Below are 16,690 nucleotides of genomic sequence, written 5' to 3' on the forward strand. Positions count from 1 at the left end.
CTGACACGTTTAGCAGTAGTAATGGCCACTAGAAATAGGGTTTTCAGGGTCGTCAGCTTTACAGTTGCCTTAGCTAGTGGCTCAAATGGTGGCTCCGTAAGAGCCGCAAGAACCAGAGACAAACTCCATTTTTCAGTTGGTGGCCTGACTGGTGGGTAAAGATAATTGATTCCTTTAAGGAAATCTTTACATCTCGGGTGTGTGAACACAGTCTTGTCATCCCACCCATTATGTCGGGCAGAAATAGCAGCCATGTGCACCCTTATGGAGACATTAGCCAGTCCGCTCTTCTTTAAGCTGGTGAAGTAGTGTAGGACATCCTTGAGGCTTACCTGTCTAGGTTGGAAACCATGGGTACCAGCATAACTGCAAAATCTATGCCATTTAGCCCTGTAGTTGCGCCTGGTGGATGACTCTCTAGTGTTGAGCTGGATCTTCCTCAGAAGCCTATCCTCCATGCTGTCAGACTCAGTGCTGATAAGTCTGGGTGCAGCCTGCACCCCTGGTCTTGCGTAATCAGATCTGGCCACCATGGGAGCCTCCTGTAGTTCCCCTGGGAAAGTCTGAGTAGTGGCGTGAACCAAGCTTGTCTTGGCCACCATGGAGCAACTACAATTGCCCGAGTATGCTCCTGAAGCAATTTGGCAACCACCTTGGTTAGAAGTGGGATCAGAGGATAAATATAAAATACGCCTCGGGTCCACTGATGTTGAAAGGCGTCTCCCATGGACAATGGTCCCTGCCCCAATCTTGAGCAATACTGGTTGCACTTTTTGTTTCGCGTTGTCACAAACAGATCCACTTGGGCTGTTCCCCAAGATTGGAAGAGCTGTTTTATGATTACGAGATTCAACTCCCATTCGTGTTGAAGGAGCACTCTGTCTCCCATCAGGTCCCTGCTTAGAGAATCCGCCAAGCAATAGTGCGTTCCCTTGATGTGTATTGCTACGAGATGGATGGCCTTGGGAATACACCAGTTCCAGATCCGATCCGCAGACTCAGGTTGCATAGCGATCTGGACACTGTGCCCCCTTGCTTGTTCACATAAGCTATGGCGGTCGTATTGTCCATCTGCAGCTGGACAATTTGACCTGTTATGTGGTTCTCGAATGTCTGAAGTGCTTTGTATGCAGCCAGGAGCTCCAGGTAGTTGATATGATATTGATTCTCCAATGGAGACCACAGACCTTGAGCCTTGTGTTCGTTCAGATGGGCCCCCCAGCCCGTCAGTGAGGCATCCATCGTGACCATTATTGAAGGCTGTGGTGTCTCGAAGGGCACCCCCCTCAATAAGTTCTCTTGCTTCGTCCACCAGTGTAGTGAAGACAGTACCTTTCTTGGGATCGAGACCTTCTTGGACTGCGGTTCGCTCCTTGGATGGTAAGCTCAGAGGAACCACTGCTGTAATATGCGTAGCCGCAGTCTCACATACGGGATTGTCGTGGTACAAGATGCCATGAGGCCGAGAAGCACCTGGACCTTCTGTGCTCTCTGAAATGATGACAACAGAAAAGAGTTGATCAGGGCCCGTATTCTCTGGAAGCGCTCTTCCGGAAGATACGCCATTTGTTTTTCCATATTCAGCTGAGCTCCGATGTATTGCAGGCAAGTGGGAGGATTTAAAAAAGACTTCTTCCAATTGATTTGTACCCCTAGTTCCTCCAGCAATGTTGTCACCTTGGCTATGTGGGTCACGAGTTCGGGTTTGGTTCTGGCTGTCAGAAGCCAATTGTCTAGGTATGGATACAAAGACAGACCCTGTGTCCTCAAATGGGCCACTATGACCCCCATGCATTTGGTGAACACCCGCGGTGCTGAGATTGGTCCAAAGGGTAGGACGTTGTATTGAAAGATCTCCGACCCTAGCATGTAGCGGAGATATTTGCGGTGGCTTTTCTGTATCCCCACATGGAAGTACGTATCTTTGAGATCGAGCGTTGCAATCCAGCGCTCTCTGTGGAGGAGCGGAAGGATGGCTTGCAATGTCGTCATGCGGAATTTCCATATGTCCATGTAGAGATTCAGCCAACACAGGTCCATTATGGGGCGTATGCCCCCAACCCGTTTTGGGACTTGAAAATATCGGGAATAAAATCCCACCTGACTCTGAGCCCAATGAACAGGTGATATGGCTTCCTTTATCAACGGCTGCTGAACTTCTTCCCGTAGTATCGGAGTTTTGGGTGTGTATCTCATACCCGTAAAGGGTGGGATCTCCGTGAACTCCAGCGCATAACCCATTTGAATTATGCGGAGCACCCATAGATCCGTTGTTATGCGATGCCACACTGGGGCGTAGCGTGCTAGTTTGACTGTCAGTCCTCGTAGGAGTAAGGCAATGTTCTTCCCAGTGGTAGTGCTTAGTAGCAGTCTGTTGTCGTCCTTGTTTGTCTTGGTGTGTGCAGTCGAGCTCAAGGCCAGATCAAAGCTGTCGTTTGTTTGATTGTGCCACCTTATTACGTCCAGATTGGTTGTTTTTGTTTCTGGGGTAAAACGGCTTTTTATTACATCGCTGGTACTGTCGCCTATAGTCCTTACGATCACTTTGGCGGTAAAACGGTTGCTTCCTATGGTACTGCTGGTATCTAGAGGCAGTGTTCTTTTGTGACAAGAAGGAGCGGGCAGTTATTTTTGACTACTTCCACTGCTCCATTGTTTTGTCAGTTTTGTCCGAAAACAGTCCCTTCCCATCAAAAGGGAGATTCTCAATACGGTCTTTCATCTCTTGCTGCAAAAGCCTGTGGCTCGCAGCCATGCATGCAGTCTCAGGAAAATGGAGAAAGCCAAAGTCCATGACTTGGACTCTGCAAGGTGTTTTGCATTCGCCAACTGCTGTCTGGTTGCTGTGGTTGTCTTTGCAAAAGTCGTCTCAAACTGTTTTATGAAATCTGCTGGGTCCAGTGAAGAACGTTGGTCAAACAGGTTCTCCAAGAGGGAGTGAGTATACTTAGCCTGAGATAGTTTGAGATATAGTTTGAGATCTTTATTGAGAGACAGGCTGTGGAACAGGTGTGGCGTCCTAGCACATCTAACTTCCTGCCCTCCTTATCTGGCGGGGTGGTATGTCGGCGTCCCCCCTTGCTAGTAGTTGCGCAATCCACCACTATGGAGTTAGGTGTTGGGTGGTGTACCAGGTACTCATTTGGACATGGTATAGCACCCTCCAGGCGCTTTGAGGTAGGTGCTGAATTAACTCTCATTTGGACTTGGCTGCTCTTGAAATGTGCGGCAACATAGGTATGTAGACTGGGTGCAATCCGGTAGCAATCTTCATCATATTGTAGACTGGGTCATCCAGATCTGTTGTCTTTTGCTTCAGTTGCAGTCCCAAGGCCTGTGCCATCTCAGCCACTTGTTGGTGATAGCCCTTCATCTCCTCATTCGGTGAAATAGAAGGGATGGTCGCTACGTTAACCCTTGGATCTGGCAGAACTGGACCCTCCGGGTCCCTTGGTTCAGGTTCTGTGGAATCAGAAACATAACTGTCCTCATCATCCACATCCTCATCCTCAGAAGTGGCCGTTGGTGAAATATCAATTGGCGAGGTTATCTGAGCAGATGCCGAGGCACGGGCCGTCTGGATTATCTGTACTGAGGTTTGTGGAAAATCTGCTTGCGGGGACACTGAGCGATATTGCGGCAAGGTGGTAATGGTCTGGACTGGTCCGATGAACAGGGGTTGAGAATGTTTGAACTGCAGAGTCCCTAATCTCAGGAACCTGAGGCATAGGTGGTGCAAACGTTTGATCCCCAGTTTCCTGCCTTTGTGGTATCTCCTGTGGAAGGTCACGTTTACGTAGCCATTGTGTGAAAAGAAAGTATTCTTCTTGAGTAACCACAAAGGTGCCCTCACAAGCTCTTGGGGCGGGGTGCCTTTTGCTGCTATAGATGGGGTTTTAGGGACTGCGAGCCAGCTGTTGCTATCCCAAAAACCTGTGAAAGTGCCCGTGGAAGGGTTACTCTCTGTAGAGTCCAACAAACGTGCGGGTCTTCCTGAAGGCAGATCTCGCATCTCAAGGGGCATTGTCGGTAGCATCCTTTCTCCCTCTACATGGGTATTGATTTCCACATTGTCAAAGTACTCTCCTTCTTCGAAGTCGGGTTCGGTGTCTACAATCACTGCCACTGTATGTGAGTCAGAGCCCAACGGCTCCGATCCCATCGACATTGACGCTAACTGTGTAGTCTTCGACGCTGGGCGAGATTTCGGCAACACTGATTTCAATGCCGTTCTCTATGTCGAGTGGCTTCAGTGTCCCTCCTTCTACGCCAAGCGCACTCGATGTTGAGGGCTTTCCCTCGATGCCAGGCGATCTCGGTTCTTGGGCATTGATGGGGACTGACAAAGTGTCGATGCCGGGGATAAAGAAATCGCCCGGTGTTGAGGCAGCTCAAAAGATTGGTGGTCCGAGGGCGTGCAATCCAAGTTGTGGCCACGTCACTCTATATGCTTTGATTTCTTTGCTGGCGGCTCTGGTGTCTGAGCCCTCCCTTTCCTCTTGGGGCTAGGTGGCAGGCCTCCTCCATCAAGTATACTTTAAGCCTGGCCTCGTGGTTTTTCAAGGTCTGTTTGTTGAAGGTTACACAGACCGAGCAACATGATGCATCATGCTCTTCCCCCAAACAAAATAAACAGCGGTCGTGGCCGTCGGTTGAGGGGAATTTGCCATGGCAGTTGGAGCACAGCTTAAACGTGGTCTTCTCCTTACCCTGCTTCTGTTTCATAGTCATTTGTAGTGGAAAGAAGCGATGTCAGTATATCCGTTCTGTAGTCCAAAAAGGGGGGAAGGTCGCAATTGATGCCAAATCCGAGGGAAAATGAAAGTAGAATTGTCGTTCATTCCGGTCCAAAGGAAGTGTTCACGATTTCGTCAGTTTTGAGGGATATCCGAGAGATATCCGAGAGAGAGATCAAGAGTCCGTTCCAGTAGTCAAGAGTCCGTTTACTAGTCAATTTGAGCAAGATTAAATTCCTGAGGAGCAAACAGTTCTGAAGTCTGATCCGTATGGCGGTCAGAAAGAAACTGAGTAAGATGATGCCTAACCACCACTAGAGGGTACTGCAGTCACGTGCATACGGCAATTATAGGCATCGCGAGCAGCTGAAGAATTCCAACCAAAGCTGGTCTGCGCAGGTGCAGAAACCCACACCTGGGGAGGACTTGGTCGCATTGCACTGTGTTCTGTTAGGGCTGAGCTTGGCTGGATGTCCAAGTAGGTGTGGATGCGGTTTCGCTCCACCCATTCCCTGCGCTGAATGACATGGCATTGCAAAGCTGTTTGTGCAGCCTTGGTTGGAATCAGGGAGGTCCCTTGTATTTTATTTTTTTTAAAACCCAAGATATAGGGCCTAAACCTTGAATTATGGCACCACTATTGTAGGAAGCCAGTAGAGACACATGAGCACTGATGCAATGCATTTCCATGGGCTCTGTTTGTCGGCAGGTAAACCACCACAGTCTTCACTAATACTCTTCAGAAGTCAGCCCCATGTAGGGTGTTGGCAGTAGTCAAATTACAAAGGGATTAATAATTGTTGATAGGTCAGAAAATATATCTCAAATATCACCAGACCTTCCCAGCAGGTTCTAGCCTTGCGTTTCAGAAAGTGTCAGGGCTTTGGGGCATCTAGTATGCTGCCCATTAAGATAGGCTAAATCACTGTCTGAAGCTACAAAGCCGAGCAGTCTTCTCTCTTCCTTCTCGACCATTGAGATACTGGGAAAAAACATTCTCTGCTGCTGGATGAGGACATCTCATGTGGGTTATCCTTCCCATGTGCTCCAGTAGGCAGGGCTATGCTAATTAGGGGGAAAGCCTTAAAAGCCCGGGGACCCCTCCCAATTCTTATAGTTCTACATACAGCTCCAGAGGCAGCTCTTTTTCTTCAGCCAAACCTGCTCTTCCTCTCTTTCTCAAACACTTATGTCCCCAAATCTTTGCTATCCATTTCAAACTGGTTTTTGGATGGGCTATGGGGTGGAGACTGCCTTGGTCGGCCTGATGGATGATCTCCAATTGCCAACTGCTCCCAGCAGCAGCTCAACAGCCTCCTGAGTCCTGCTGCACACGAGCCTCCGCCGCCCAGTCAATCCGCTGAGTGCCGGGACACATCCCCACACATCCAGGGCAGGCACGTCTACGAGAATTAATAATAATGATTGGAACTGGCATGCCAGCAGTATGCACTCCACACCAACTAACTTTGGTGCAGATGCAACAGTCCCTGGTCCTCTAACCACAGAGACCTTCCATGGGCTCAGGCATTCTCCTCCTTCACATGGGCATTTGCCCTTCCCTTTTGGAGCTAACTATGGTCAGCATTAAGACTGCACTGCCATATCAATACAACACATTTTGCACATGTGTTTAGAAACAGGTTTCCAAGATGTGGTTTGAGTGAAGTATGGTAAGAGAAGATGCCAGTGTAGATTCAAAGCTAACCACAGTCTGTTGCTAAATTAAGGGAGGGAGGAAATGTTCATACAAGAGGGTAGGAGAACGAGCGAGTTGAATGGCCTTGACTCAGCCAATGGCACTGAAAGGAATAAGCAAAGGGAATAAGCAAAGAGGTGAACACACAACATGCCTTTTCCTGTTTTTACTTACATTTCTGGGGTCTTAGATTTGTTTTTCCCATTGAAGAATTCTGGAAGAGCACGGCGTTCAATCACATGAATACTATCAGAAAACAAACAATATGAACATACTTAATTCCTCTCTAGGAGTCCAAATTTTCATTATGAACTATGAAGCTATTGTGACAGAATGACCTCTAGGCTCTCTCCTCCACTCACATATACAATAATTATAATGCCCTTATACAAAACTATGGTGCAGCCACACCTGGAGTACTGCGTACAATTCTGGTCACCACATCTAAAATAGGACATTGTAGAACTGGAAAAGGTGCAGAAGAGGGCAACCAAGGTTTTCAGGGGCCTAGAGCACCTTCCTTATGAGGCAATACTACAACACCTGGGGCTTTTTAGTTTACAAAAAAGACAACTGTGGGGAGACATGATAGAGGTCTATCAAATCATGCATGGAGTGGAGAAAGTGGATAGAGAGGAATTCTTCTCCCTCTCCCATCACACTAGAACCAGGGGTTATCCCATGAAATTGACTGCCAGGAAATTTGGGACCAGCAAACGGAAGTACATTTTCACACAATGCATAATCAACTTGTGGAATTCTCTGCCACAATGACATTATTTATCTGTAAAAGTAAAGTGTGCCGTTGAATCGGTGTCGATTCCTGGTGACCACAGAGCCCTGTGGTTGTCTTTTGTAGAATACAGTACTTGCAAGCAATTAAGAAGTACAGGAAAAGGTTACACTGTTAGTCACAAACAAGATGGAAAAATTAACTGCTTTATGATTTGCTACTCTAAAATTACATACCAATCCCAAAACATGATGATTTTACAACTGCGTGCAAGGCATAGCGCACACTACCAGAATTGAGAGTCACACACTTGACTATGCACAATTCATGTTAGTCAGGCATCAGAAGTGAAAACTGGGAGAAAACCAGAGCTCGTTTTCAGCTCTAACATATACGGATCTTGATCTTTCGCCTCAGTTCCCAATGCTTTTACTATATCAAGCATTTTCATGGGTTATCTGCAATACTTCACAGTCCACAGTGTTCTGGATATAATCCTTTTGCCATTAATTGAATTATGAAATTGATTTTCTATTTTACAGAATGATCAAAATTAGACTTCATTTTTTAAAAGATTAGGCTGAAAGTAATTGGGTAATGGGAATTTTCTTCAACAAATTACTCTGTGAGAGACTCCACAGTTAATACGGGTTCAGTTTTCAAGGTCTTCAAATGCAGTTTACGTTAAGTATCCTCATTTGCCCCCTCTCCCATTAAAGCAAGACACAGAGAAGCATTTCCGCAGATTTAAGCCAGCTTAGTTCAGCCACCAACTTCCACACAGGATCTTCTAAGTTCTGACAACAAGCTCCCCTCGGAGATTTACCACAGAGATACTTCACTGCCACCTGACCCTACAGGCAATTTCTCATCTAAGTAAGGATCATCTTTTGAGAGTCTGCTTCAAACGTGTGAAATGGGAGGATGTCTATGCCCCTATCCCCCACAGGCCGTGTATGTGTGCACATCCCAACCTTTCCCAATTCACACTCTCCACGGACGATCTGCACCCATTCCAAATAGTAATCTATTTCAGTGTCTAGGCATGTGGGGGCATGGCTGAGTTTTCAGCATATGACCAGTCTGGAGAATCCAAACAGAGATGACACTTGAGACACAGAACGCTACTAGGTACTACTTAGCTACTAGGGCTAAGGCTCAGCACATATAATGTCACTCCTCAGTCAGAACCATGATTGGTTTTCCCCAGCAACTTTCCCAGTATGAGTGATTTCTGACACACAGATCCTTGTAGGAAGAGCCTCTCTTTCCCTAAAATATGTTTCTGGAGAGTTTTTTTGTTTTGGGCCCTTTGACCAATTGGACCCAGAGGATTGGTGTCATTTGCAGACTGGGTCTAGTCAATGGAGAAGTTAGTTTTAAAGCTAGTCCTTCCTGGTGTTCATTACAGGAGACAAATGAAATAGGAAAGTAAGCATTTATTAAGCCAGAAAAATTCCTGAAGATCACCACTTTACTGCACTCTTAGCATGTGACCGCATCAGATGAGCAGGATGTGCTGGAAGAGGCAACGAGTGTAACACAACTCTACTTTTCCTGGCTCCTGAAATGCCATTAACCAAGTTTGTTCTCATGGCAATCTTGGCAACAGTTTTAATTTATAAACTATAAACAGCCGGCATATTAAAATGTATCCAAAATGGGGTTTCCCCATCTCAGCATGCTGCAATTAGTCCCCGAGTCTATAGATGTGTCCTTCCTCAAGCAGTAGCTCCCTCTCATTACTACATAGCAAACTGCTTTTGAACTGAAAGAGCTTCAAGCACAATTTTACTCCATCTAGACCTAACATGCAGGTGGCCCTCATTATCTGTGGGGGTTCCATTCTGGTCTACAACCGTGCATAATGAGACTTTGAGTAAATGGGAATTGAAGGGGTTAGGCACAAAAAAAGCACAAACTCAGCATATAAAAGAGAGGGAAGACACTTCTAAAAAGAAACCAACAGAAGTGAAAGGGGTATGAAGGAAGGCTCACCGAAACAGAAGCTTCTAATCATGTGAGCTTAAAGTGGGGGGGGAGGAAGAAATAAGATCAATAAAGTACTGCACTTTATTCTCCACGTCTCCAGTGATGCCGCCCACCCGCAAGCCCTAACTGCTCTGATTTTCCATGAAAAATCATGGGAATTTTTTTTTTTTAATTAAAGAGTCACAAAATGGCTCCGTGCTGAAAATGGTGGCCAGAAATGACATCAGAAGTCATTTCTGGCCACCCAGGAACTGCAGATAGGTGAATTTTGCCTATTTTTGAACCACAGATAACGAGGTTGGTCTGTATAACCCAACCTGTGGATACGTGGAACTATGAGTGCCAGGACTGCAAATAACAAGGGTCACCTGTATAAATATATGTGCATTATACTTCTATTTTACTCTTTCATTTTATTTAAAAATTTATTCCCTGCAGACTCAAGATGGCTAACAAAAATTAAAAGGATACAACAATCAAAAAGTAAAAAAACAGCATAAAAGAGAGAGAGAAGAAACTGCTAAAAAGAAACCAACAGAAGTGAAAGAGGTATTAGGGAAGACTCACTGAAACATAAGCTTCTAAGCACATGAGGCGCCTATCCATTTTCCATCCAAGGGGCTGATCAGGACCAGACCTGCTTAGCTTTACTAATATCGCAGTCTCAGATACTGCCAGTACACTCACTGAGCCCATGCCAAACCATGGTTAAGGAAACTTAACTGCAACATCTGGAGATGATTCTCACGATCGCCAAAAAGCGGGCTAAGAGAGCCTAGCCCGCTTTCTAGAGACTATGAGAACCACCAGCCTCGCAGGCAAGCCCAGTTGCTCTCAAGCGGGTTACCCGCTTACGGAGCCCTCCCCTAAGCACAAGTTAGCAGAGCGAGTGCTCCACTAACCTGGGGTCTACGATCATATGTTGCCATGGTGCGGCTTCGCGCCGCAGCAACTCACAAGGAGACCCCCGACCAGGAGGCTAAAAAGCAGCCTCCCTGCTCAGGGGTCTCTCCAGCATGCTCTGCTCAGAACATCCTGGAACTTCCGGGGGCCACGCAGCCCCCGATCCCTGCAGCCCCTGACGGCTCTGTGACGGAGCCAGCAGTCGTGTGGGCAGCCGATCCGGCTGCCCGGGGAGGGCTCACTGATCATCTGTGGGGAGAGCGGGCTTAGCCTACTCTCCTTGCAAACCCTCTGGAGGCGATAGTGAGACCTTCCTCCTGAATTTACCAACTGTGGTTTGTGCTTGGTTGACAATTCACAATCAGAAGCAAATCATGGTTTGAGTCAATGTCTGAACTGACATAATGTTTATGCTTGCTACTCTACCTCCAGAGGTCAATGAACGGAGAGACTAGAGTGCTCAGTAGAAAAAAATGAGCAAGCAACTTTAAAATGTTTCACATTGAACTTTTGTGATATGGCATGGGGGCTCAACTGTTCAAAGAGGGGATAAAATCATCAACTCCACGGAGAGACTTGAAATTGGCTAAGTAGTCTTTTTAATCCTCGCAATAGTATAAAGAGACCTAATTTTGCTGGCCACTGGCATCACAGACAAATGTACTATATGTGGAGCTGCCCTTGAAAATGGTTAGAAAACTTCTAGTTCAAAACAAGGCATCTAGACAATTAACTGGAATGTGCCAGTTTGAATATGCATCTCACCAGGATCAAAAGATCTACACTGGCTACCAGTTTGTTTGGGGGTGCAATTCAAAGGCTAGTTTTGACCTTGAGAGCCCTCAATGGCTTGTGGCCAGGAGATGTCAAGGATGGTCTTCCAGCTCTACAGAGCACCTATTCTGCATGCAGAAGACCCCCGGCTCAATCGCTGGCAGCACCTCCAGGGAATGCTGGGAAAGGCCCTTCTCTGAGACCCTGGAGAGTTGCTGCTGCTGCCGCCGCCGCCACTCAGCAGAGACAATACTGAGCCAGAGAGATCAAATGGCTGCTATTGTTTTATAACCGTTCTAGATAAAAAAAGTAAACCATAGTATGAAAATAGGTGGAAAAATTAACAAATGATTAATAATGGAAGAAGCAGGATAAACAACAAACACCACCTACATTCCAGTGTTCAGAAGGGAGAAGTCTGGCACATTGCCTCTGACTTGCTGAAACAGATATTTAACATTTAGAAGCTGCACCTTTGAAGTGAGGGCAAACAGGGAGGCATAGATGTAAAATTCCTCCTCCTCTCCGGCAGCCAACATGATGCAAGTCTCAGAACAGCAATTACAGTAGGCCAATTTGCATTCCATCTGAGGGTAATGTCTAGCCTAGTTACGAGTGCTTAAGCATGCTTCGGATACAAAAATACTTTCCCCAGACAGCTATTAGAGTATAGTAGCATCTACGTATGTCAGAGGCACACACTTTAGGTCTAGAAGAATCACAGACCATTTTATTCATGTCTTCAAAACAGCATGTGGAAGGCAACATCCCACAGCACATGAGAAGCTGGCCAGTGGAAATTTAGGGTGAGAATTCAGTGTGCCAACCTGTTTCCTAGGAATGAATATTAAGACACCAATTCTGGGGCTACAGGACAGCTGGTCTTCAGGTAGCAAACATGACTTGCCCCCTTTGCTAAGCAGGGTCCACCCTGGTTTGCATATGAATTGGAAACTACATGTTTGAGCACTGTAACACATTCCCCTTAGGGGATGGAGCCACTCTGGGACGAGCACTTCCGTGCAGAAGGTTCTAGATTCCCTCCTTGGCATCTCCAAGATAGGGCTGGGAGAGACTTCTGCCTGCAACCTTGGAGAAGCTAAAGTAAGTCTGTGCAGATAATACGGAGCTAGATGGACCAATAGCCTGATTCAGTAGAAGGCAGCTTCCTATGTTCCCTTTCTATATTCCAACCCCATGATAAGCAAGAGGGGGTGCCACTGGCAGCTTAAGTGGCACTCCTCACATGTTCAGATTCTGCTCTGACCTTCAGAAATAAATCAGTCCTACAAAAGAGTATCAAGGGTGACTTCAACTCAAATTTCTACTATTCTATGAATCTAAAGGCACAGGATTCTGTGTCAGGATCTCTGACACAGGAAGTCCTTACATAATAAGCAGACACGTAGACGGTGAGTCTGTTCTAGCTATGAGTATGAATATTTATATACCGCCTTTCAATAAAAGTTCTCAAAGGAGTTTACAAGGAAAAACAAATAAATAAGATGATTCACGGTTCCAGGAAAGGTCACAATCTAAAACATACGATAGACACCAGGAACATCCACTGGAAAAATACTGTCCTGGGGTTGGATAGGGAAAGTTGCTCTCCCCCTGCTAGATGTAAGAGAATTACCACTTTTAAAAGGCACCTCTTTGCTCAGTTAGCATCACCGGATCACCGTGAAAGCAAACTGGCTGAAGGTTATACTACATTCCACTACGGGGGTGGGTGCTGACTGGTAGGATGAATCTAGTTGCTACTCCTTCGTTTCACAGAATCCACGTTCAAGGGGGCAGAGCTAAATACAGTACACCATTGAGTTCAACCCAGTGGCCAAAGGCACAGCAACTCCATCTAAACTATCTCTGACTGCTAACTATCTAATCTTCCTGAAAATCTGTAAGGACAGATATTTTAGAACTTTCCAAGCAGTTTCTTCCACCAATGAACTGCTCTTTCAATCAAGAAGGTGTTTCACCTTAAACCAGCATTTCAAAACTCTAATAAATTATACCAACTGAAAAAAGTGTGGGCAATAGCTGGAGGATTGTTGTCCTTTAGTAAGAAATGCATATTTATTTAGCAAATGTGTATACTGCCCACTACCAAAGTCAGTTTACAGCACAAAACAAACCAAGAATTTTTAATGGTTAAAACATATAAAAGATTGAATTAAAATATTCATTAAAAACACATCAACTAACTAAAATGCTTGGCTGAAGAGATGTGTCTTTAGTTGTTCCCCAAAAGCCAACAAGGATGGAGCAGCAATAATCTGAGCAGGAAGTGCATTCCCCAGCCCTGGGGCAACTACAGAGGCGGCTTGCCTTTGAGTCACCTCCAGACGAGCTGGCAGCACCCTGAGACGAACCTTCCCTGAAGATCTTAATAAGCGTTAGGGTTCATAATGAAGAAGGCATTCTCTTAAATATCCTGAGCCCAAGCCATTAAGGGCTTTATGGGTAATAACCAGCACTTTGTATTTTCTCCAGAACCTATCTGCAAATTTTGCAGATATTTTTGGACAGAAGTAATATGGTCCCTACGGGACACCTCAGAGACCAATCTGGCAGCAGCATTCTGCACCAATTGCAGCTTCTGAACTATGTACAAAGGCAGCCCCACATAGAGTGCATTGTAGTAGTCAAGCCTGGCAGTTACCAGTATGTGCACCACTGTTTTAATCATGTGCATCACTTCCAGGAAAGGACAGTTAGCGAACCAGCCAAAGCTGATAGAACACACTCCTGGCCACTGTCTCCCCCTGAGGTATCAGAGAAAGGATTGGGTCCAGACGTACTCCCAAATTGCAAACCTGTTCCTTCTGGTGGAGTGTAAGCCTATCCTTAACAGGCAGCTCTATCTCATTTCTTGAACTGTGGCTTCCTACAGTGAGCACCTCCATCTTGTTTGGATTCAGTCTCCGTTTCTTATCCCTCATCCAGCCCATTACTGCCTCAAGGCAGGCATTTAGAGAAGTTATGCTATTGCCTGATGAAGCTGACATGGAGAAGTAGATTTGGTTGTCATGAGCGTACTGGTAACACCCTTCACCAAATCCCCTGATGATCTCTCCCAGCGGTTTCATGTAGATGTTAAAAAGCATTGGAGTCAAAATGAGCCCTGAGAGACACCATATAAAAGCTTTTGCTTTGTAGAGCAGCAGGTTCAAAGTAACACCTTCTGAAATCTGCCTGAGCAGAACCACTGCAAAGCAGTGCCCCCTACACCCTATCCCCACAGACGATCAAGGAGGATACCATGGTCGATGGTCCAAAAGGACCAACAGAGTTACACTTCCTCTGTCAGTTCCCTTTTGGAGATCATCCATCAGGCCAACCAAAGCAGACCATAACCTCTCCGAAAGCCAGTTTGAAATTGATCTAGATAATCTGTTTCATCCAAGACTGCCAGGAGCTGAGAGGCCACCACCCTCTCAATCACCCTGGCGAACCATGGGAGATTGGAGACAGGCCTATAATTGCCTAAATCTTAGGGATCAAGTGTAGGCTTCTTTAAAAGAGGTCTAATAATTACCTCCTTTAAACAAGGCATACTATCTTCCCTCAGGGAAGCATTTATGATCTCAACCAGGTTCTCTCCAACAATCTCCCTGCTTTGTTGGACAAGGATCGAGAACAGATAGTAGGACGCACAGTTCCAAGCAGCTTGTTCTATGTTAATCTGTAACTGTAATAAAAATTGATTGATTGATTGATTGATTGATTGAAGTAGCTTGTTCATGTCCTCAGGAGACACAAAGTGAAACTGATCCAATATAACGACACAAGAGGAGTTACTGGATACCACCCCCCCAAGACTCTGCACCAACAATGGAAACCAGGTCGGCTCAAATACGAGATATTTTTGTCTATAAAACACTCATTAAAAGCTTCAGAGCGCTAACTGATGGTTCCAGTTCCAATTCCAAAGCCAGAGCAGAAGAGACCTGTATAAGTCCCCTCCTCTCACCAACTTCAACAATTCTGCTGGACACAAACCAGCAAATGCAATACACGCAGCAACGAATTGCTTCTTTGCTGCACGTATTGCCTGAGCATAAGTCTTCAATTGTGCTCTGTGTTGTAATCTATTGGATTCGAGCCAAGTCCTTCTCCACTTGCACTCTAGTTGTCTACCTAGCTGCTTCAGCTCCCATAGTTCTTCAGTATACCATGGAGCTAATTTAGAAGCGGGTTGGAGAGGACACTTAGGAGTGATCGAGTCTATCACCCTAGTGAGGTCATTATTCGAGTTTTCCATCAGGGTGTCAACATGAACATTCAAGCACTCCAAGGTTCTTGGAATCTTATTGTACCCAATAGCCTCCTTGGGCGGATCATCCTAACAGGCCCTTCAACCCTGCAGAAGTGACTAGTGGCTGCAAACTGAACCTTCAATAGGTAATCATTGGTGTCCCCACTCACAGAACACCTCCCCGATGAGAACAAAATACCAAATCAAGTGTGTGACCAAGCAACTTGTGTCGGACCTGAGACCACTTGGGAAAGGCCAATAGTTGTCATGGCCACTATGAACTCCAGAACTGCTCCTGACAGTTCAGTCCCGAAGTCACCCACCGCCATCAACCTGGGCGTCCCCAATGCCAGCTCCTCAACCAATATGACAATATACTGTATATCAGTCACTCATAATGCATTCTGAGAGAAAACCATCACCTAGGGAAACAAGACCAGGAGCCAAACTCTGGGTTTTGACAAACTAGGTGTCAAATAGTCAGGTGTCTAGAAAAAGCCCTGCATCTGTTCAAAACAGTTATGTCTACTCTAAACTGAGTTCACATCCTTGATTCTCCTGCACAGATGTCAAACTATCACAGACAGTTGTCCATCAAGTTTCTGCATTTATAAGCTATTCAGCTGAGCACATTTTAGTAAACTCTGCAGTTTATGAAACTCCACAGTTTTAGTGAGTGTCTTACACAAACTAGTTTAGCTTCCTGCGATGAGAGAAAGTTAGCGCTATTACCACTGGTTATCATACTCCAGAAAGCAACTTGGAATGGAATACCAGGCCATCAGGACCACCCAGAAAAGGAAGGAAGGTCACAGTGCAGCCGTATCTCTTTCATGTAATCAAGTATCACTAGATTTAATGGGAGAGGCTTGCCAAACTAACAACTCAGTCCACAGACCTGCATTGGTCACCGTGCATCAAGGCAGAAGGTAAGATGGTGTAAGAGTGAGCTTGTGTTTCATCTGCCTTTCAGTGGACAACCAGCAAGGAGAGGATCCCTCCCAGCAGCCAAGTCCTGAGCAGGCAAGGCTGAGAGAGCAAACTAATACAATCAAATAAGCTGGCTTCTACAAACCCACTTGCCACTAGTGAGTGTCTCCAGCCCTCTGGCAAGCAGAACACCCAGCACCACAGAGCAATCCCCACCGGAAATCTGAGCTCCACTGCCATTATTGAGAAAAAGAAAAAACAGGAACTCCTTCTGAGCAACAGCAGAGAGCTCCTACTGTTTCCATCTCCATATCCCAGTGGAAATGATCCAAGACCCACTTTTCTTCTAGAGCCTCTGCATGTGCCAGAAAAGGATTTAAGGGAAGAGAGGGGATTGGTGGTGACAACAAATAATGGTTAACTAGTAAGCTCAGCCTAAATTTGTGGATCCCTGCAAATAAGGGAATTGACATGGAATTCCTACAATGGCCAGGCATTCTCTTTAGCTAAATGTACTACTCCTGAGTTCAATCTAGGTGTAAGGTGCTGAGGGTATCAAGCCGGGGACTCTAGCAGCAACACTCCAGCACCCAACTCCCTGCATCACCTCCCAGGCAAAGTATTTGGTTACCAACTCGTCCTTGAAAACATCTCCTCTCTCT

At 45.9% G+C, this 16,690-nt stretch overlaps 1 protein-coding gene across 4 annotated transcripts in view; it reads right to left on the reverse strand.

Moving 5' to 3' along the window:
• Positions 1–16,690, reverse strand: part of SMARCC1 (SWI/SNF related, matrix associated, actin dependent regulator of chromatin subfamily c member 1) — a 163,882-nt gene that overhangs the window by 82,241 nt on the left and 64,951 nt on the right. For all 4 annotated transcript variants that reach the window (XM_053262111.1, XM_053262110.1, XM_053262109.1 and 1 more), the window contains one exon: positions 6,610–6,681. In XM_053262111.1, coding sequence (XP_053118086.1) covers positions 6,610–6,681 — 72 coding nt within the window. The remainder of the gene's footprint in view (positions 1–6,609; positions 6,682–16,690) is intronic.

This window comes from Hemicordylus capensis, chromosome 6 (genome assembly GCF_027244095.1).
Source record: "Hemicordylus capensis ecotype Gifberg chromosome 6, rHemCap1.1.pri, whole genome shotgun sequence".
Taxonomy (NCBI): domain Eukaryota; kingdom Metazoa; phylum Chordata; class Lepidosauria; order Squamata; family Cordylidae; genus Hemicordylus; species Hemicordylus capensis.